This window comes from Pogoniulus pusillus, chromosome 15, assembly GCF_015220805.1.
Source record: "Pogoniulus pusillus isolate bPogPus1 chromosome 15, bPogPus1.pri, whole genome shotgun sequence".
Classification (NCBI taxonomy): domain Eukaryota; kingdom Metazoa; phylum Chordata; class Aves; order Piciformes; family Lybiidae; genus Pogoniulus; species Pogoniulus pusillus.
This window is the reverse complement of record NC_087278.1, coordinates 10090501-10112520: the sequence shown is the minus strand read 5'-3', so window position 1 is coordinate 10112520 and position 22020 is coordinate 10090501. Positions and strand designations below refer to the sequence as shown.

The 22020-nt window shown below is 41.8% G+C and overlaps 1 protein-coding gene across 1 annotated transcript in view; it reads right to left on the bottom strand.

Moving 5' to 3' along the window:
* MYH9 (myosin heavy chain 9) overlaps positions 1-22020 on the bottom strand; it is a 71230-nt gene that overhangs the window by 11044 nt on the left and 38166 nt on the right. Inside the window, exons 7-27 of the mRNA XM_064155344.1 lie at positions 21380-21443; positions 20593-20691; positions 19605-19748; positions 17452-17547; positions 16267-16385; positions 15058-15210; positions 13654-13827; positions 12192-12365; positions 11504-11618; positions 8974-9167; positions 8468-8589; positions 8018-8087; positions 6930-7090; positions 6180-6288; positions 5150-5281; positions 4363-4569; positions 3001-3138; positions 2462-2585; positions 1382-1553; positions 611-823; positions 88-232 (exon numbers count right to left, since the gene is read on the bottom strand). Of these exons, the coding sequence (XP_064011414.1) occupies positions 88-232; positions 611-823; positions 1382-1553; positions 2462-2585; positions 3001-3138; positions 4363-4569; positions 5150-5281; positions 6180-6288; positions 6930-7090; positions 8018-8087; positions 8468-8589; positions 8974-9167; positions 11504-11618; positions 12192-12365; positions 13654-13827; positions 15058-15210; positions 16267-16385; positions 17452-17547; positions 19605-19748; positions 20593-20691; positions 21380-21443 (2925 nt within the window). The remainder of the gene's footprint in view (positions 1-87; positions 233-610; positions 824-1381; positions 1554-2461; positions 2586-3000; positions 3139-4362; positions 4570-5149; positions 5282-6179; positions 6289-6929; positions 7091-8017; positions 8088-8467; positions 8590-8973; positions 9168-11503; positions 11619-12191; positions 12366-13653; positions 13828-15057; positions 15211-16266; positions 16386-17451; positions 17548-19604; positions 19749-20592; positions 20692-21379; positions 21444-22020) is intronic.

The following is a 22020-nucleotide window of genomic DNA, read 5'->3' as shown; positions in this document are numbered from 1 at the left end:
TCATGTTCTTCTACACCTATGGTCACAGAGCAGCTCTTATTTCAGGGAGGTTAACTGCTTTAGCCTTGTGTTTTCTGTTCCACGTACCCGTTTAGTTTGTTCTAACTGCTCTGCCAGCTCTTCAATAGCTTGGGAATGTTTCTGCCTCATCTCTTGGATTTGAGCCTCATGAGTTTTTGCCTCATCTTCAAGGGTCTTCTTCAAAACCGTTACTTCTTGTTCTCGCTTTGACCTGCAAAATGCACGAATTCCATTTAGATGCCAGGAATATAATCGGATATGTATGTCCACCAACAGCACCTCCATGAAAAAAGGCCAAGGTTTGTTTTGCCCTATATGCTTTAAAGACACTTTTCAGAGTTAGAACTTAGCATTGCTCTCCTCTTAGGTGCAAGCTGGCAACGTATGAATGTTTGAAGGGTATCACTAACACTATGGTTAGGGAGCAAGGTGAAGTAATGCAGCCTTGAATACAGTTTGCTCACTATCTCCTTCCACAGTTGCTGAAGCTCCTAGTCAGCCTACCTTGATAAAGACAAATACGGCAGCATTTATTTAAAAAGTCAAACCCAAAATCAATTAGGACAACACAGCTACGTATTGGAGTTACCTGAGCTCTTGCTGAGCAGCTGTAGAATCTAGCGTGTCTTCTAGCTCTGTTTTCAGTGCTTCCAGCTCTTCTCCCAGATCCCGCTTCTGTTTTTCAGCTTTATTCCTGAATGCTCTCTCTGACTCCAGGTCTTCCTGCAGTTCAGTGATCTGGGATTCGAGTTCCCTGATCTTTTTCAGGGCCATGTTTTTCTGAGCTGCCTCTTCTTCCACCCTGTGTTTAACACAGGGTTTTGGTCAGAGCCAGATTTAAACCATACCTAAATTAACACCACCTGTTCCACCAAGAATAATCAAGGAAAAAGCTGGTATTGGTCAGCTCTACAATATCACATTCAAACTCTGATCTGTGTATCATCTACAAATTCTAAGTTCTATTTCCCAATACTTGAGAGCACACAAGTACTTACCTTAAAGAAGGGGACAGAGAGAGACTGACAACAGAAGAAAGCAGAAGAGAAAGCACCATTGGAAATCAGATACTTCACTGAATAGATGAATACAGCAACTACCAGAGAGGCAATGTCATGCCACTACTTTTTAACCCCCTTTGAAATCTTACTGCTTCAGTGAACCATGTGCAGTGCACATCACATTAATAGTCTAGCTCTGCACAGTGTGGCAGGGAGCAGCAGCCAAACAGCTCTCATGCCATGGACATGGATTGTAGCAGAACCAGCCACAGACTTCATTAATCCCTCTCTGAAGCGACACAAATCAAGAAATACTTCCCAACCTGGTGGTACCTGAACCCCACAGGTCAGGTTCTCACCTAGCTAGGGCTGCCTGCAGCTCTTCTTCCTTCTTGGCCAGCTGCATTTTGAGCTCTGCAATCTGTGCCTGCAGCTCAGCAATCTGGTCATGCAGATCACTGGAGTCCCCTTCGAGCTTTCGACGAGTCTTTTCCAATTCTTGCCTCTGCTTCTCTTCACGCCGCAGACGTTCTGATGGAGATGGGGACTTGTTAAGTTACACGAGCAACAGAAACTCAAAGAACATTGCATACACACAGAAAGCAAAGCTATTTGAGCAACAGCTTCTTTCCTACCAATACAACCCTCCAGTGCATTACTCTGTCAAGAGCTCTACATGCAACTGCCCCCATATCTTGTCCTTAAAACATATCTGAGCAATTTCTCTTTACTTCATCTTCCAAATCTCCTTTCCCCCTTTCACTGTAATACACAATGCTAGCACAATGCCAGTCACTCCCAACACCCACACAGGCATACACATGCATTAAGTGATGCTGAACATAAGGTCTGCTCTCCTTTAACTGAAACTAGATAGGCTGGTTCCTGCTGTGTTAACCTGATGAAGTGCCTCTAGCCTGAACTCTCAAGAACTTGTGCAAAGAAGATATCAGAAACAGCACTAACCCTGACAGGTTGATGCTGCTGGAAGTAGGAAAGTGGAGACACCTCCACAGCTGGAAAAGAAAGAGAACCAGCCTCTCTTCTCCATTGGCCTGCTGCTTTGGAGAGGATTTTTATTTAGATCAAGGGCTCAGCTGACAAGGCACATAACCTTCAGCCAGCCACTGAACAGCTCTACCAAACCAATCAATAGTGTAGACACTACAATTAAATTTTAACCCCTCAGAAACTGGAGAGGAACTAAAACCCTAGAAATTAAGCTGAATTTCATTGCATTTTAACAAGAAACCACCTAGAACTAAATAGGAAATCCGTTTGCAAGATCTGCCATGAAAGAAGACAAACAAACAAACAAACAAACAAACCACCCCAAACCCAAACAAACCAAAGCTACCAAAAACCCTCACTGAAACCAAAACCGTATCAACCAACCAAACTGAAAAAGAAAACAAAGCAAAACCAAAATCCAAGCTCACCTTCAAGGTCTGTGATCATGGCCTCATGCTTATTCTTCAGTTTAGCTAAACTCTTAGATTTCTCCTCTTCCTCTGTCAGGTTTGTTGTAAATTCAGACATTCTGTCTTCCAAGAGTTTCTTTTCCTGTAGAATTGAGAAGACAGTGTCAAAGCAGGTGCTGGAATTACAGGAGATTTTTCTAGAGCTGATTGTGCTTAAAGATGATAGTATGCATATTCCTGCTACAAGAAAGCTTGCAATGGAAGGAATCCTTTCAGAATTACAGTTGTATTATTTAAGTAAATGGTTACTGAAAGACTTCTATCTGATAACCCTTTCAAAGCTGATAGCCAAGGCAATTTAAATCTCATACAATATTGACTTGTATAGAATACAAACAGGCAGCTACTTTCAAAACCTTAGGTCAGAGTTGTCAACGACAAGACTGAATTAATCCATAAGATTCCCTGTAATATGGGAAAGGTCAGCTTTTGGTGTGTGGCTTCAGGAGAAACACCTGCATATCTCCAGACTGAGTAACAAGTTGCAGGAGTCTTACCTTAGCCAGTTTGAGATTTTGATCTTCCAGAACCAGCACATCTTCTTCCAGTTTCTTCAGTTTGGCCTCTGTTGTCACTTTTTCTAGCTGCAACTTCTGTCTTGCACTTTCCTCTTCTTCAAGCTGCTCCTCTAATTCCTTCAAGAAAAACAAGGCACTTGTCAGTGCTGCTCACTAATGCATCTAACAGCATAGTAGCAATGCTAGAACTTGAAAGGTTTCTTCACCCCTCCTTCAGGGTATCATTAATACTTTCTGGAAGTGACATGTCTACCGTGGCTTGATGCACCATACTGTATTCCAATGTCCTGGATACCTCAAAGTCCTCTCTCTCCATGGTTTGAATGGGAGAGAAAAGACGTAAAAAAACTTGTTTTCCCCCCTTGCATGCTTGAAGCGGGGCGGGGGTGCAAAGGGTCCTTCAGGCACCAGAGGTGACCCGTGCAGATGCCCGCGCTGGAATCGAGCTGGTGCTTCGCGCCTAGAAATGGTAACTTGACACTTTGTCTAGGAAGGTATAAACACTGGGGTGTTTCCTGCCTTGGGGCTCTCCCCTGCCTGGATAGTTCCTGCAGAGAGAGTCCCTGGAGCTGGGAAGGACAAGCTCCTGAGGGACCAGACTGTCCCTGCTTTGGACAGCTTCCCAGCATAAGCACCTCTTTTGTGCAAGCTTAATAGGCTTAACGAGCCTCGGATGTCTTTTGAAAGAGAGAGAGCTGAGAAGCATCTGGACCACCCTTTCTCTCAGACAGCCTAGCTCACTTCTGAGTAACTTTTTTTCTGCTCAGCGTGACTGATACTGGGAAAGCTGTGTTTATAGCTCAGCCTTTTCCATTTCCTGACTTCTAAAATAGCCAAATTTATTTATGGTATCCTTGGAAGATATTCTCAATCAAACAGAGTCTGCTAATTAAACTAAATTAATTTCTGTATATAGTTTTGGGGGCAGGGTTTCAGGAAAATAAAATAATTCTATTTTTATATATATTCCTGACTTGGCCACGTTAATTCCCTGCCTCCACAGCATTAAACAAACAAGTTTTCTAGCAGGACAAACACTATTTTGCAAAGAAGAATGCTATCTTTCCTAACACACCTGGCTTGAGCAAAGACTGGTCTAATATAACAAGTGGCCATCATCCTCATCTTTAAGAATGGAACAGTTCAGTTCAGATAACTGAATGTCTAAGGCTCAGCAGCAGAATCACCATGTTCTACTGCTATTTTCACAGACAGATTTTGCTGTGCTTTTTCTGTTGCTGTTCTCTCCATCTCTCCCATTTGCCTCCAAGCTGGGTGAAGAGTGACTCTAAACTTCAGTGTCCTCTTTAGTAACAAGAGACAGTGTTCCTAAGGCATTACCTGGATATTCTGCTGCATTTTCTTCTTTTCAGCCTGAAGATGTTGACACCGTTCTTCCTCTTCCTCCACCCTTGCTTCCAGGTCATGACATATCTCCTCTAGCTCTTGTTTCTTGGCTGTCAGGCGAGCTCTTATCTCCTCAGCTTCAGCACAGAGTTCGGTTTCTGCTTGCAGCTGTTCCTGCAGCTGCATCTTCTCTGCCATTAGCTGTATTGGACACAAAGCCAGAAATAAGACAATCTACAATCTACCAAAGCACTTAGCAATCTATGTTAAATGAAGTGATGTGCTCTTGGATGCCATAGTTATAGTCTTAAGCGTTGTGGCAGTCTGCCGCTGCTGCTAATCAACAGATAAACATTGAAACACGAAGTGTTTGTTCTCCAAACCATGCACTGCAACCATATACTCTTTTTCTCAAGACCATACCCATTTCAAATGAGATCACCAAGTTTCCCCTTGCAAAAGTAACACAAATGATTATCGGCTCTATAGAAAGATAATCCTCTGCCACCTTCTGTGTTCCAAACAAAAAAGGACTCCATTACTAACCAGCTCAATATATAGCTCAGCTGAAGTAGATTTTGTTATAGGAGGGCAAAACATGGTCACTGTACAAAATGGCCTGCTAGAGGAACTGTACTGGGAAGAATGACAAAAAGGGAGTCGAAAAAGGTGGCAGCCAAGTCACATATTTCAACAAGTTGGAATCCTACAGCTTGCCCAATAAAGCAAAGGAGATGCTCTCAAGCAGCTGGGCAGGCATATATGAGATTTGCAAACTCACCTGAGCCTGGAAGGTCTCCATCTCGCTCAGTCTATTTTCTGCAGCTAGCTGCTTCTCCTTAACTTTTATTAGTTCTTCTTCCTTGGCCATCATCTCCTCTTCCTGTCTGCTTACTTGCAGAAGGGGCTTCACCTGAAAGGCAAACCAAGGGAACAACACGTGTATAAAGAGCAAGGGAAACACGAAGAAATGTCTTGAACCTGGTAAGATGACCAGTTGCTTTGTTGTGAACACTGGCAGGATCATAGGTGACTAGATTTCATCTACTCTGCCAATAACACACTTTCTGCCTGCCCAACTTTTTCTCCTCATCAGAAACAGCTTGGGTAAATTCCAGATCCTCAAGGACTAAGTAATAATAGCAGAATAAAAAAATTGCCACACAGTGGGGAAATTCACAGCTTGGTCAATGCAAACAAAAGGCAAACACCACCTATCTCTGCGCTTCTTCTCTGAGAACTCTTAGAAGTTATTTCATAAGAAAGAGAAGAACTTTAAACTCTGCTCTCAACTCTCACTTAGCTGCAGAGTATCATTGCTACAAAGCAAGAAATTCCATATGCTTAGAAAAGAGATTGCTTCTTCATGTGTTCATTGTCCTTACAAAGGTATAACAACCCACAAGTCCAACAGCAAGACCAGTCATAAGTGCTTTTCACTTGTTCTTACAGCCCTGGAGGAACTGTTGGCGAGTCATCCCATATGAACAATTTTTGTCTAGCTGAATGGGTTAGCAATGTAGCAAGTGACTCTTTGAAGTCACCAAAGCAAGTGATCCTCTTACTCTTCTTAGGCATAAAGCATTAAAAGATGACTTCTGCTTTTCCACAACATAACCTGAATGTAGTCTGGCACTTGGATTATGCAGGAATACTGTACAGCTATAAAATATGCTGTGATATTCTCTGCCTAAATGATTCAAGGTGTAGCTCTAAGACAGACCAGTTGTAGAAGTGGGTTTTCTGCTCTGGATCAGCCTAAGCTGCCAGTTGCAACCAAACTGTGAGAATTGCAAAGGGAAAAATATTACCTTGGTGAACAACCTCCACCACTGCCAGTTCCGCAGTTTCAGATAGGCAGCACAGTTCCTCTGAAGCACTTTCATGGCTGTCAGTTGCTGCTGGCGCTTGGCAAAGGCTCTGCAAGGTGAAGTGGAGGTCAGACAAAGCAACTCACAGCAGCACACAATTCTCTCCACCAAGCCCTCTACATTTTCACTTTTGAAGGCTCCCTCCTCAAACCCCAGCAACATTTCCAGTGAACTTTAAGAGTGACTACATTTTCCATTACTGAGTTTCCTATTTAATAAAGTTTTTCCCCAATGTCCTCTAATCTGAAAGGCCTCCCTATTTTCACTTTAAAACAAGAGGGATCTGAATCAGAAATGTATTTTTCTGCCGACATGACAGAGCTACTTCTGTTTTTAAAATTGCACCATTTCAGTCCAACTTAATAGCTTAAGAGAAACCCTGCATCTCCTGGATCACAATTGCAGTTTGCAGCACTTCTGGCAAAACTTTGCCTGCTGTATAGTATTGCTATAGAGAGGAATAGACTTCACTGCTCTGGTAGCATGCAGGACAGCAGCACACAGTTTCTTGCAGGTGTCAGAAGTCCAGGCTTACAGAAATCAGAAAACTCTATAATACCATCAACTGTTATATACAACAAATAAATCAGGGCCTCTCTGACAAAAAATATTTTCTAGACATCTTTTTCTTTTTAAGAGAATGGGAGAAATGCCCTCTTATAATGTGCTAGACAAAACATGGTCCCTTACTTTCTGGCCAGGTAGCCTCTGCAGCATGCTTGGAAGCCAATGATAACATCTGTGATCTTCAGGTCTCTCTCTTCTTCAAGATGAGCAAGAACTCCAGCTCTGAAAAACACTTTACTCTGTCCAATTCGGTAGAGGTTGGAATCCAGCTCCAATGCTTTGATCTAAAACGAGACAGAGAAGAATTAACCTAAAGACCACTTCATGTGAAGCATCACAAAACATTCGCGTGCTCTTTCCTACAGAGCCACTCAGGCCAATCAAAGTTCCTACCTCCCAATAAACTCATGTCCCAATTAGAGGAGCTGGAGTTCAGCCAAGCACAGAAGAAAATGGAGATAACCAGAGACAGAAAATATGATAGAAGGCATTGTTTAATACAATGCCACATATCAAGTACTCAGAACTACAAGGGTGCTGTGAAGAACATACACCTAGTCCCAAGTGCCTTCTTTTCCTAAAGGAAACCCACCTGTTGATTCCTTCACATTTATTTTTCCCAGTGCTCATCTTTGTCAGGGAAAGGCACCCCACCCAACTTTCCCATCCTATAAAGGATTTGCTGTCAACGTTTTACACTAGTTAATAGGAACAAGATATACCACTTTAAGAGAGAAAAAAAAGAGAATGCCTTAGAGCCAAATTCAATTCAGTCTCCCCTGGTCTTCAGCTACAGAAGCCAAAGCTTCTCCTTTGAAGCAGGCAATTCTGCAGAAATTAATTGAAGCCTTCACTGAAAGCATTTGTCATCAGCAGGCCATTACAAACAGTCTGTGGAAGCTCATACTTTAACCATATGCTAAAGATAACAACAATGCTTCTAAGCGTTTTCATTCCATGAATACTGTTGGCATCCCAAAGTGTATGCATCTGTGGAAACAGAAGATTCTCTTTGCTTAGGATTACTGAACCTCATACTAGTCAAAAGTCTCCATCTGCAAAGCCAAGAGAAAGCTTTCTGCAGCCTCCTTCTTTCAGACAAAACATTTGCCTTTGGAATTTTGGTCCGTGATATATTTAGCACACACAAGTCCAATTTCCAAACCACATCCATAACGTTTATTCTACTCAGAGTTTCTGGGATGTCTTACCATCAGCACGCAAGCTTGCTTTCCATCCATAAATCCTTTGGGAATTGCATTTGGAGTTAAGATTTCGTATCTGAAAATGAGAAAGCATTCAGACTAGTTACACAGGTCTATATGGAAACAGCAACAAAAAAAACCCCGAAACGCATTCCTATGGGATTATGAGTTTGACTGATGGGTTTATGGTCTTATCAGAAGAAAAAAATTGCATCTCTAGACAAGGCTGTGTGAAGCAACAGCCTTAAGTGGGGTCCTCTATGCCTCAACTTAAACACAAGCTTACTAGAGAAAGTCAAAGATGCTCCTGGGAGGCGCTGTGCCAAGGAATACACCAAGGGACAGATGCCTTCGAAAACAGTGGCAATCCAGTCACAATAAAATACTTCTATTTTTGCACTTATGTCTTAACCTTGCCAGAGTAAAGACTGCTCCAGATTCTTTTCTAGGCCTTACCTTTGCCTGAATTCCTGGAATACAACTCTGTTGGGGAAACCCTGACGACAAATACGGATTCCCTCCAGCACTCCATTACAGCGAAGCTGGTCAAGGACCAAGTGGGGATCTAGTTTTCCAGCCTAGTAAGGAAAAAGTATATTTTATAAATACCACAAAGCTTTTTATGCCCTTGCTGCCTCCTCATTTTTTGGAAAGCAGACAGTTCTCTCTTCTCAGCTAGAAGCAACTGAAAACTTTTACGCCACCTTAAGAAGAACTGCAAAGTTCAGACTCCAAAATTTTAAGCATAGTCATTTAAGATGACCTTTAAAAGATACCCTGAGAAAACAGAACCTCTAACAGTATCACAGTATCATCAGGGTTGGAAGAGACCTCACAGATCATCAAGTCCAGCCCTTTACCACAGAGCTCAAGGCTAGACCATGATAAGATAGCAACCCTGCCACATGGCCCAGGAAGCCCACGTAAGACTGCATGGGCTGTACTGTTTTCACTGTCTTTACCTTTTTCTCGTGGTTGGGGATAATGCAACGGACAAAGTTGGGGTTGGTGTTTCTCAAGGTAGCCATCAGCTTAGCCAGCTGCTCTTTGTAGAGTTGTCCCACTGTTCGGAACATACCCTTCCTGGTTTTAAAGGCCCCTGGCAGTGCAGTGTCTGACATACCAGCCACCTGGTCCAGCCCAACAATACGGTCAACTAGAGAAAGCACATGAAAAGAGCGGTCAAGTTCTGTCGCAAACAAAGGAAGCACTGGAATGTACAAAGAACATCTGGGTAGATCAGGATAAATGAGAGGAGCTGCAGGATCCTTTTTGCTTCATCTCTACACACGTCGGCTCCTGTACAGAATTTGTGCAGGGACAGGAGCAGGAAGGAAAAAAAAAAAGCACAAAGCAGCAGCTCACTACAGGAAGTTTGAGTGATGGAGTCAGACTTACTCCCAAACATATTCCACTGATGCTCTGGAAGAGCTATTGAAAAATGAGTTTCAGATGATTCTGATTGCTTGGGTTACAATGAAAAAACAAGAAACCAAGAGTTGTAGCTGCTAGCCCAACTATTAGTTAACTGTTAGTTAACTCTGACCCAGAAAGAGCCACAGTTAAAGAAAAAGTTCAGCTTCACTCTTGCCTTACAGGCATAACTAATGATGAGAAAAAGCCACTATCTACCTGTGAATTGAGCAAACAGGGCAAAAGGCATGACAACAAACCTTGAGATACCACTGTGAGTTACTTCTAGAGTACAAGTATTCCATGAGACATGAATAATACTACTAGGAGAAAGCCAGAACTTCCTGTCCCAACAGTTTCTCTGCTATACCACAGTGACAGCCAAGCACTGATGAAAGTATCACCTTGATGGGTGGACTTCATAGATCCTTCTCTTTCAGTAGAAGCCAGCTAGATCTGAAAGCAGCAGGGGCAAGAAGAAACTAAAGCCTTACTTTTTCCCACTGCTCTTCTATATGGATAAAATTCACCCAGATGAAACCAACCATTTCCACATCCTCAATTCATTTTTAGTAAGGGTCTCAAGCTACTACTTCATTTTAACCTTAGCGGTTGACCAATGCCCATCTCAGATTCCCCATCTCCACTTAAGAAAACACATCAACTTGTGCTCAACTGGCTCCTGATTTCAAAAATGCTGAGAAGTTCCCACAAAAGAAGGAACAAGAAAGAATACACTGCTGTACAGCCAGTACGAGTTTAGAACTGCTCACTTCTAGAACAGCTGTTAGAATAGGGTCAGGGCTGTCTTACAGAAAGAAAAGAAGGTTATGTTCCTAGATGACATCACAGGGAAATCCACAGAAGAGTGTCCCGGATTGAGGCTGGAACAATCCTCTTAAAAATCTTGAGCCCTGCAATCTACATCAAGACAGCAAAAAGGACAATCACTTGCAACAGAAGATCCAGCTAAGAACAATAAATGAGAACTGATAGGCTGTGGTTCAGTTGACATTTCAAGTCCAAAAGGAGCCTCACAGAGCGAAGGCCTTGTTAAGCACAAGTAGCTGACAGCCATTTTTCATGCAGTACAAGTTCCTTTGCCAAACTAACTTTCTTTTAAATGATCAGCCACCAAAGTCAAATCCCATTAGGAGAATCAATGTTAAACTGGATTTCAGTTTAAACACAGTCTCAGAAATCTTCCTTCCAAATCTTGCAACAAACACAGCCTTGCTAGCTCTACCTTCAAGCCAGGGCTGTTGTCAAACACTGGTGCTGTTTGACAAACTGTTGAACAGCTTTTAGCTGTTCCTATTCAAGTCTTGTGCCTGAATATGCCCATATTTTTCTTGTGTGTGCACACAAGGTGAATTTCACTTTTGTCTTGAAGTCCATGAGGAGCTACTAGCACAAAGCAGAGGAAATGAACAAGAAAGACAAGCAGGTATGACAAAGGGACAAAGAGAAGTTAACGGAAGCATTTCTTGCATGGTTCTAAGATGCATTACACACATGACACGACAGCTGGGTTTCTCAGTCACCTGGTTCTAGATGAAGAATAGGAAAGTGTTGATAGAAATAGGCTCTCTGAACGTTCTGCATCTCTGCAACAGACAGAGACGTCAAAGAAAACTCACCACCGAAAGTGACAGCAACAGTAAGACTCAAAAGTAGATAAACCCAGAGAAGAGAGAGTAAAATATCGAGCAACACTGCAGAAAGAACACTCTAGTTGCAGGAATGAAAACAGATTCAACCTCAGATCTTGTGTTTGCGTGCTGCAGCTATGCAGGCTGCTGGGATATAATGGTGCATTCGTATTTTATCCTGAGAAATAATTGCTATTTATGCAGCAAGCTTAACATAAGCTGATGCAAGTGAATCTTCCTCTTAAGTTTACCTTAACTTTCAAAGAAACACCATGATCTAAGCAAAGGATGTTCCAGATAATGCTCATCTTGCTGGCTTAGTCTTCAGGGAAAAAAGCAACACAGCTCCTCACAGATTTTTGATGATCAAACAAACTCTTCCACATAAACCAAGAGAAAACAAATGAGATTAATTTTAATTACATACCATCTTTCCACAGCTCAGACACAAACTTGTCCGATGACTGGTGAAGAAGAGTAGCAATGTTATCATTCAGCGGATCCATGTTCTTCATCAGCCATTCATCTGCTTTGTAATCCACCTGGAGAAGATGAACATGTCAAGGAACTTGGGGGAGATTTTCTGCAGCACAAGATGAAACAAGATCCTACCAAGGCTATAAAACTGAAGTTTGCACAATCAACAACAGATTACTTAATCATTCTTGGATTTGCCATCTAAGCAAGCATACCTACAAACTTCAAACCCTAACAAACAGCTGCATGTCCTGTTCTGGCATTAAAGAGAGTGGATTTGCAACACTGGTCTACACCACCCAGAGCATGACACAAAACACAACTACGTCATCACTTTTGGTGAGTATGTCTTGATGTAAGGTTTCTGAAAGTCACCTCTAATCTTACCAGGTCCCAGAGAACAAATTTAAGTTTATGACAGCTTGGGATGTCTTCAACTACACAGATACAACCTGCAGGCAAATCCCCTTAGGCCCTGTTAACATTCAGTGCAATGGAACAGCTTTGTGAAATCTTCCACTGGTTTCCCACAGGCAGCCATTTTGGTAAGTAACCATTTCTAAGAAGCAGTGGTTATTAGCAGACAGAAAAATAGAGCAGATATTCCAATGCTCACATTTTGGCTACTTATTCATTACCTTGCCAGCATAATGTATAATACAGAAGTCAGCTTTGTCTTTCAGCTGTTTTGGCTTCTGAAATTTGGGGTGAGTGCCTTGTTCTTGTACAACTTTTTCCACAAAGCTTTTGTCTGTTGCTTTTGGGAACCAGCACTCTTCATCCAGCAGGGCCAGGATACCTGGAGGCCCAGCCTTAAAGAAAGGAAACATCAAAATGTGATTAAATATATGGCAATACCGATAATTACTACCTTTACATAGTGTGCTGGTTTGCAGCCAGCTGGATATTTTGGTGAGAATTAGATTACAGACTGTGAAAAGGAAACAGTGGTGATGTCTACTTTGCTCATAGGCTTGCTGAGATGTATAAAAACAAGAACACAAATATAGATAACAGAGTCGCTCTCTGGCTCTGGCTGCATGCACTTCTCTCCCCAAATTGCTGTCTGTGTAACTAATCCTTCCATCTTTCTAACCTCTGGCCGATTCTCCAAACTCACCTTGAACGTAAGGCAAAGTCTGGGATAAGGTAGAGGGGTGGAAAGGAGGTGGAAGGGCATTTGGGAGCCCCTCCTGGGGACTCTGTTTTCTGGGAGGGCTGCTGTGTTTCTGTATTACTTTTTTAACTTGTATATGTCTGCATGTAGCTGTAACTACTGTAAATATCTACTTGTATATTGTGCTAAGCTGTAATTATAAAGCTTCATTCTACTTTCCAGCTCAGCTGAGTCTAGTCTGGGTGATTTCTTAAGAGTGGGGGGGGCAGGCAACACCCAAATGTCACAGATAGCTACAGAAGGCTACCAAAGCCTGATTCCCATCACATATGTCTATTGTGTAGTATCAGTTCAACTACATCCATACTGAAAGAAATTGTTAGCAATTCTTCAAAACTCTCATCTGAATTCTAAAAAGTTTTATGAGGTCTCTCTCACATTTTTCTAGGTTCTTTTGCATGGGAAAAAATTAATAGAAGGAACACTATTCCACTGCTCTCCAAATATTCAGGAGTGTAAATGCAGAAATCATACTTCACAAGCCAGTTCTCACTATTGGAACATCTACTTTGTAATGAATGTTCCCAAGTTTCACTACAGCAAAATGAAAGGAACTAAGATTCACAGTTTCTCATCACACTTATAGGTAAGTAAGGAAGTCCACACTACTTAATGGAAAGCCACACACAGATCTAACACCAAGCAGATTTACACTGATGAAGGCAATTCTGTTAGAGGAAGTGGCTACTTAGATCTATTTTCATGCAGCATTTACTACAGAACTAATAGTGACAGACTGATTTGCAACATACTTTCAGATCATGTGGAAACTGATAATTTCTGCTTCTGAGCACACCAGAGTGTCAGCAGAGGATTACAAAAGCTGTAAGACCAGTCTCCACTCCGCAGGTAGAGGTTATATGCTCAGTGACAAAATTAGTGCAGCCATTTCCAGCTGCTCAGCGGTAGAAGATCAAACTTACCGGCTTCTCTATGAGGTCAATGCAGGGCTGCAGATCCAGGCCAAAGTCAATGAAATTCCACTCTATGCCCTCCCTCTGGTACTCTTCTTGCTCCAGAATGAACATGGTGTGGTTGAAGAGCTGCTGCAACTTTTCATTTGTGTAGTTAATACACAACTGCTCAAAGGAGTTCAGCTAATAAAAGAAAAGTTAGAAAGATGTTTGAACAGTCGATTTTGATGATATGATGATATGAAAGGCCACACTGATAGTTCAGGCTGGTGTTCTGTCTGGCATGGACAGCCCTTTATCAATAACCCCATTTACTTATGAACTGACTTTCCTGTCATGACCTTCTGCTGCATCCCTGGGGAAGTTCATACACACTGTTTCCGAGATTTTGCTAAAGAATGTTTAGTTGTAAATAGTAGAAAATATACTGCAGCTACTTAGCCCAGGAACAGAAAGGATTCTGGTTTCCTCATAAACTCAGAGCTGGCAAGTCCTCTTCATAGGGAGAGGAAGCAACAGAAGCCTGAAGACAAATTCCTAAAAGCATGTGGACTGGAAAGCCCTTTTTTAATCCTGACACATGAAATCAGAACAAGGAAAGTGATGGAAGTTTCTTCGACATCTAGGAGAGGAAGACCAGGTTTTATGCTCAGATCTGCCTCTGCAGAATGATTTAAAAAAGAAAATTATAGAGAAAATATTTCCCACAGGACTAGGCATGTGACCAGTACAAGCAGCTGCAGAGGGATGGAGAAAGTCCACCTCTCCTCTGCATCAAGAAGCTGCTGTTCAATTAGTTTAGCTATATATAAAACCACACTCTGATCCCAAATTTGCAGGTTTCTTGCAGAAATAAGTACATATAGGACAGAATTTATGTTGGATCTTATACCCTGTCTTTGTCTTCTCCAAAACTCATCGGCAGGGAGAAGAAAACATTTCTAGCAATCTTTAAAGACGCTAATAGGTTTCAGTGGGTCATCCCTTAAATGTTTTGGAGACAGACTAATAGAACAAGAAGTCTTAAGTCCAGTGGTGAGCCATAACTCTACATGACATTTTAGAAGACCTTTTTGTAGGCTAGCAAACTATTAAGCTGAGAGCTATAAGTACCATAACCACCTGGAAGTGTGAAATTAAAGTAATTCTAATGCACACGTCAAAAAGGATGCAAGCACCAAAATATAAAGCCATGAGACAAAACATCTGCAGAACACATGAAATACTAAAGAATGAAGCTTAAATTAGTTGATAACTTAGCTGACACTTCACACCAGCAGAGATCTCAAAAAACCTGAAGGGGAGTACACCTCCCTTCCAGAGCTACACCGCTCCAGTTTTAAAGCAATTTCCTTTGGTGGTCTTTGCTCCACAGTAAACTGTGCTGAGTGCAAGACTCTGGCATCTCCTTACCTCAAAAATCTCAAAGCCAGCAATGTCCAGGATTCCAATGAAGGATGCACCCTGCCGCTTGGTCTTATCCAATGCCTTGTTGATGCGCATGACCAGCCAGCGGAACATCCGTTCGTAAGTGGCTTTCGCCAGAGCTTCAATGGCAAAGTCGGCCTAAGCAGCAAGAAAGACAAAGATCAGGACACTGTAATCCAAAGGAAGGCACAGATTACCTCATTTCAGCAACTAACGGCCCAACTGTAGCCTGAGATTGTCTCTCTACATCCAAACTCACTGAACAAGGCTTACCACAGAGGTTTTTCCCCAGGAAAAGTGGGTGGCACAGTGATAACTCCACCAAAAAAAGGAATTTGTCTTACTAAGTGTGCCAAAAACAAATTTCAGGGTCTTTCCTGTTGGAGAAACCGATGCCTGACAGCCAAAGAGAAACAAATTATGCCCAGACACCTTCAAAGACCACAGCAACATGGCATGTTTCACAGGATCACAGAAAAGCATTTCAGTTCTTTCAGAATGTAGGATTTGTGAAGCCAAATCCCTCTCATGCCACTACCTTGCCTGTGATTGATGTGTAGCAAGACATGAATCATCAAAGGCAGCCTTTGACTACTTCTAGACTTCACACTCTTTATAATCCCTTCCGTATTATAAGGGCATGTTCATTAACATTGAGAATAAGTATGCGTACATAAAGAAGCTATGCAAGAAGAAAGCACAGGGGCTTTGCTGGAGGGGCTCCTCCTTTGAGAAGCACACTAACTCCTAGGTCAGGTTTCATTTTTTGCACAACCTGATTCAAAAGTGTTATAAGAATTGTCAGTCAGTTTCAAAGGTAAGCAGCAAATTCTCTCACCCTAGTAAGTGACTTGCTCAAGATTGGTGCTTTCTGCATTGCAGTAGCTGGAAAATATCATCCCTGCATGCAGCACTGAAGGAACTTACTTCCTCAGGATGGTCAGTCACCAAAATTAGGGGAGTTACATTCTTGGTTTGTTTTCTGATTAGAAAAAGTACTGCAGGGTCAGGCTGATTTCTGTATTTATAGATCAAGTGAGCAAATACTAGAAGCAAGACGTACACTGCATTGTTTGTGTGTTGGCAGTCATACAGATGGATGTTAAATGCTACAGAAGCCTCTAATGCATTCATTAGTTTTGTGGAGGCAAGACTAAAGGCTGAGGTTCTCATCCATTTCTAGAGAATGCGTACCTGCTCTTTGGTCTGAGCTTTCTGGACATAATCTCGCCCAACTTTGATGCGAGGAGTCAGGATACCTCTAGTGAAATCTGTCACATTGATACCCAAAAGGTGAGACACTTTCTGAGCAGCTAGAAATGGTAAAAGGGAATAACAGAAAACAAACAAACAAAAAAATAAGGATTAACATTATTTTGTTTTTCTTACAGAAAACAAGAGGGAAAAAAAACCCAAAATATTCCTGCAACTGACTTCCCAACAGTCATGAAACTGCTTATAACAAAGATGTTAAAGGAAGACAAGTTGATGAGACAAAGAACGATAAAATCAAAACAAAATAATTCTCTCAAAGCTCCTGCAACACATACTACAGGTTGAGTTTCTCCAGAAGCCATAAATTTGAAGCAATACTCTCATACCACTGTCATGACACAGAAGCTTTGCAGTTCCTAGTCTGTAATCAATTTAAAGATACATCGAGAAACAGATTTCTTGAACTAATTGTTCTGTCTTCATCTCCTGATTAGTCATTAAATCAATGTTCTGTTTCAGATTCAAGATTTAAACCCCAAACTCTCTGCCCCTAAGTGTTGTTTTCCATAACAATAATAGCCAAAACTGTGAACTCTTAGAGATAAAGTGGAAACTATAATGAAGGTCTAAGAACTGTCTTCCAACAGATAGCCTGCCACCACGTGAAACTTGGTATTATTTACAGATGCAACAATGGGCAGTGCAATTAAAACATGTACATATACTTTATAGTGACCACAGAACTATCCACCTCACTCTTGCAGTTACAAGTCTGCCTATAAAGTCAACAAAGAACATTCCTTAAAGCCCAATACTACAGGTTGGTGGGTGCAATCATTCCTAGCTTGGTTAAAAAACACATACTACATATTCCAGCAGAGTAATCCTTTTCATCTGCTCATCACATGTACTTTCTGCCTAGCTCTGTCACAAAAACAGTGCCCCATTCCTGTCCATGGGTGGCTGCAAGCACATGCCTGGCAAAACAGCGGGCACTTGTGTGAGGAAGCATGTCAGCTCCTTTGACAAGTAGTTCACCTTGTAGAAAAACAGGACTCCAGCATTCTCTAGACACTGTAACATATTCTACTACCTGCAAGAACCTCCTGTAGGCACATTCCCCTGCATTTTTCTTGGAAGGCAGGGAGAAAGAATATCGGTTACCTGTATTGTCTGGCATAGAGGCTTGGTCTGTGTTACGCTCCTTCTTGAAGACTATGTTGCCAAGTTGAAGAACACCTGAGATAACCTTCAGCAGACCTTTTAAAATAACAATAATCATAGTAATAGATTAGAGTACCACTCAGTTACCTCTCCCAACATAGCTAAGAGGTCCTTCTCAACTTTCCAAAAACCTTTCCAGAATCTGGAAAAACCACTACTAATTCCTCTCTATATGACTGCCATTCAGGACACAGGACTTTTCCTCTCCCTCCTATGCAAGACTAGACAGTCTGGAAATTTACCCAGTCTTGACATCACTTTAATAAAGAGGGAGACAGGTCTGAGGGTAATACCACCATATGTAATCCACACTTTTTTGATTAAATGTTTGTTCTTTGTTAGTGGGCAAAAAAAATCACTATTTCCCTCAATGTGTACTGTTAAACAGGCAAGAGATAGTTATTAAGAGTACAAAACAATTAAGAGAAGGAAGATTTTGTTCCTTTAACCCTGTATCAATTTCATCTCATCGAAGTCTGTAGTCTGTAATGTATGAAGAGCAGCAGGATGTGGCTGAAAGTACCTGTGCCATAACTATGACTAATTATACACTGAAGCACCCCACCCCTTGCTAATGATACATTCATGCTCTGAATGGTGCACATCACAACAGCAGAATCAAATACCAGGAGAGAAAGACATTTTTCAGTGCCATAACATCAATTCAATGTTCAGTCAAAGCTCATTCCATTGCAAGCTTCTAGCTGCCTTGAACAAAGTAAACTTCTGGTCACTTGCAGGTCACTTTTTCATCCCCTAATTTCTATTTGTTACAGAAACATTTGTTTTAAAACATTATCTTTGTGAGCAGAGTAAACAAAGGCACCTTATATAGCACATCATGGCTAACAGAAGAGAAACACATAACGTGCTGCTAGGAACATAGAAAATTCAGGTCAGCTGCTCTATGTACCCTATGAAGAACATGAGTGCACTTCATGTTTTGAACAGCAAGTGCAAAACACTAAAGTCATCCTTGACGTAGTGGCTGGAACCAATAGCTCATCTGTGTGACAGCAAAGACATGCCCTAGAGCATATATTAAAAGCCCAACTCAAAAAACAGCACAGCAGGACAACCTGACAACAAATTAGGCTGCCAGTTCTTTTATTTGGTTTAGCAACATTTCTCTTCACCTACATACAGCTGTTTCGGTCTCAGATGATTCAGGATATCAAGAAGCACATTAAACTGTGGATAACAACCACTTGGATCTGCAGCAGGCAGGACTGTGAAGAGCAATAGTTAAGAAACAGGCATGCACTCCCTACAGCCACAATAGTTGCAGTTAGAGCACAGGTGGTGACCTCCAACCACCACAGATGCTTGCTTTAGTGTAGATAAGAGTTTTATAAGGCCTTATACATTTAGAAACTGAGATTTCACAGAGCACTGGTTCCCAGACAGTAAGGCAGATCATGAATGAGGTGGCACAGAGCTCTGGTGAATGTGTATCACCGCAGTCTGTGCTGGCTGCATGCAATTCTAGCTTCACTGTCATGATACTGTGTTCCCAGAATCAGACAATATTAATTTCTGATCAGCAGTTCAGTGTTAAGCTAGGAAGAAAGGTTCTATGACCAGGCCATTCTCAAAGTACTAATCCAGCAATGGTTGGATGGGATACTTTAAAGCCACTGCTTAGGGATAAGGGGAGCACACAAGCCACACACTGCACAAGAGAATGAAGGGATTCTTGTCTCTTAGATGTGTTATTCATAAACTGGATGTACAGCCCTCAGATGGGGAACAAAAACAGTAAACAGAAGCATGTTTTCATTAGCTGCTTCACTTCTAACATTAACTGCGTAAACTGAAACTGTATTCCTAGGTCCTGAGGTGGGTCACTCCAAAGCCACCATTTGTACACTGTTCACTTCAGGGTGGGCAGTGGGAAATGGACAGCAGGCAAAACAAACCCAACAAAAACTCCAGAAATCCCCACAGGAAAAAAAAAGAAAACAACTTCCCTCCCCAACACAAAGAAACCAAACCAACAAAAAAACCCACCCTAAACAAACAAACTAGAACAAAAAGGCTCTAAATATATATGATCTGCTCTCTTTCATTTCAGCTCCTCAGAGGATTCATACCTATCTGCTCTTCATCTGGGATGCCCATGATCTTCATGGCCTCCATGGTTTCCTGAAACATATCTTTGTCTTGCTGTCCTGGGATGGTAACATGCCCGTTGGAAAGGAAGCGATATTTGTTGTAAGGCTCCAGCAGCAGGTCAGCTTAGGAGAGAATTGAGAAAAAAAAAAAAGTGATTATGGCTTTTGAGGTGTTTTTTAACATAGCAAACTAGCAACCACTGAGTTCAACATTCTGACTTGCATAGGCTAGGAGGTGCTGGATGAACCGGAGATTAAGCCCAGTTTTACTGCATGCATTTTAGATACAGCTGGAGGTTTTCTGCCCTGTTTCTTTCTATCCACTCCTCTGGACTTCTTGCCCAAACAGTATCAATCATCATTATGCTCTAAGTCTATAAGCAGCAGGGATTAGCTTGAAAATAAATTTGCTTTTCATTTCAGACGCCTCATTTGTTTTGAGTCAGATGAAAGCTAATTTATAGCTCTTGATACAGTAGCAACTATGAGGAAATTCCTCTCCTCCCTTTCTCCAGATCAATTTCCAGCTTTCACACATGAATCCTGATTACTAGGCCAAGGTACTCAAGGTAGGTGTGTTGGATCCTAGACTTTCAGAGCTTCTAAGGTGCTAGCAGTTTTGCTGCATTCAGTTAAAGGCCAAGTACATCACAGCAGGACAATTCCTGCACTACAAGGGTTTACATCATGCGAGACAAGACTAAACATAGGACAGAGATCTAGATAAGGAAGGGCGTAGAGTCACTGCTGGCAAGGAGACAAGTGCAGGAAGGAACCAAAGCAGCAAGTTTTCAGGAACTGAGAAGTGCAGGGGGAGGGCAGATGGAGGTATGAGTGTACAGAAGAAGCAGAGGACAGGCAGCAGAGCCAAGAAAGTAAGAAGGAACAGGTCCTAGTCTACAAGTGTTTTGGACACTGTGTTGTTATGATAAGGGAACCCTGGTAACTACAACAAAGCCATACTTACTCTTCAAATGCTCCCCTGCCCCAGACAGCAGGTAGTAAAAGATGTGGAAGGTTCTCTCCTCTTTGGCTTGACGAATTGCACGTGACTTTTCCAGCAGATCTTCAGAGAGTCAAGGCATATGAGAGGACATACAAGTCACTTCCTATTCTATCTCGGGGGACAAAACTTGTGCTACCTGATGTTCTTGCGCCAATGTACAAAGATACTGATTTAGCAGTTTCTGCCAGCCTCTGAATGATGGCTTTGATAAGAGATACTTAGATGATAAGAGATACTTAGATGATAAAAATCAGGAAAACAGTGGCCATCCATCACTACTTGCATTGTACAGAGTGAGAATGGCTTTTGAAATTCCAAAGCTATTCATCTTACTGCATCCACTTCAGTCTCCTAAGACTAGTATTTAGTCATTCAGGAAAGGTTTCCACCATGATCACAAAGGTCACAAAATACTGTATTAAGAAGCAGGACACCACAACAGTAGTGCAAGCTGGAGCATGGGAGGTTCTATGTACACATAAAAGAAAGCCTTTTTACTGTGAGGGTGTTAGAGGACTGGAACAGGCTGCCTAGAGAAGTTGTGGAGTCCCCTTCTCTGGAGAAACTCAAAACCCACCTGGACATGTTCCTGTGTGACCTGCTCTAGGTGATCCTGCTATGGCAGGGGAGGTTGGACTAGATGATCTTTCCAGATTCCTTCCAATCCCTAACATCTGCGATTCTGTGTCAGTATATAGCTACCTCTATAGCTTTTCACCACTTCTTTCAAGTGTTACAGAAAGGATACAGGTCTCGATATTGGCTCCGACAATGTAGCCATTGACATCAAAGTTGATTCTGATGAACTTGCCCTAAGAGGAAGATAACAGCATTAAAATTAGTATTCATTCTACCTAGTAACAAGCAGTAAACAGCAACAGCAAACCCTCTCTTTCTAATCCAAGAAAAGAACTTCAGAACAGGTCAGGCGGGTTTTAGGCAAAACATAAGGTCAGCCAGTAGGCAATGCCTCCTGATCACAACAGTGATGTAACAAACAAGACATGACTTTGAAACATTTCTGATCTTTACACAGCTTACACTTAAAATTCATTATGTTTTAGTACACATTTCTCACAAGCAGGGTCCCTTTAGTTTCATGTGGTATATAATCAAGACAGTTCTACCTCCCTCAGGCTTTAACCATTCTTGGTCATTCTCAGTCCCAGCTCTACCTCTCCCATTTGCCTCTCAGATGCTGCCCATTGCTCTCCAGAGACAATTAATGCAGTCCTTACTTGATTATAATTCTCCAAATAAGGACCAGTTTCTGCTCTCCAGGATAGAACTAACTGTAATGAACTTACAGCAAATATCAGCATCGATGATCCTGGCACAGGGTCAACTTCCTTCATTTCAGAGATCTATTAGGTCTATTCTGGATAATTC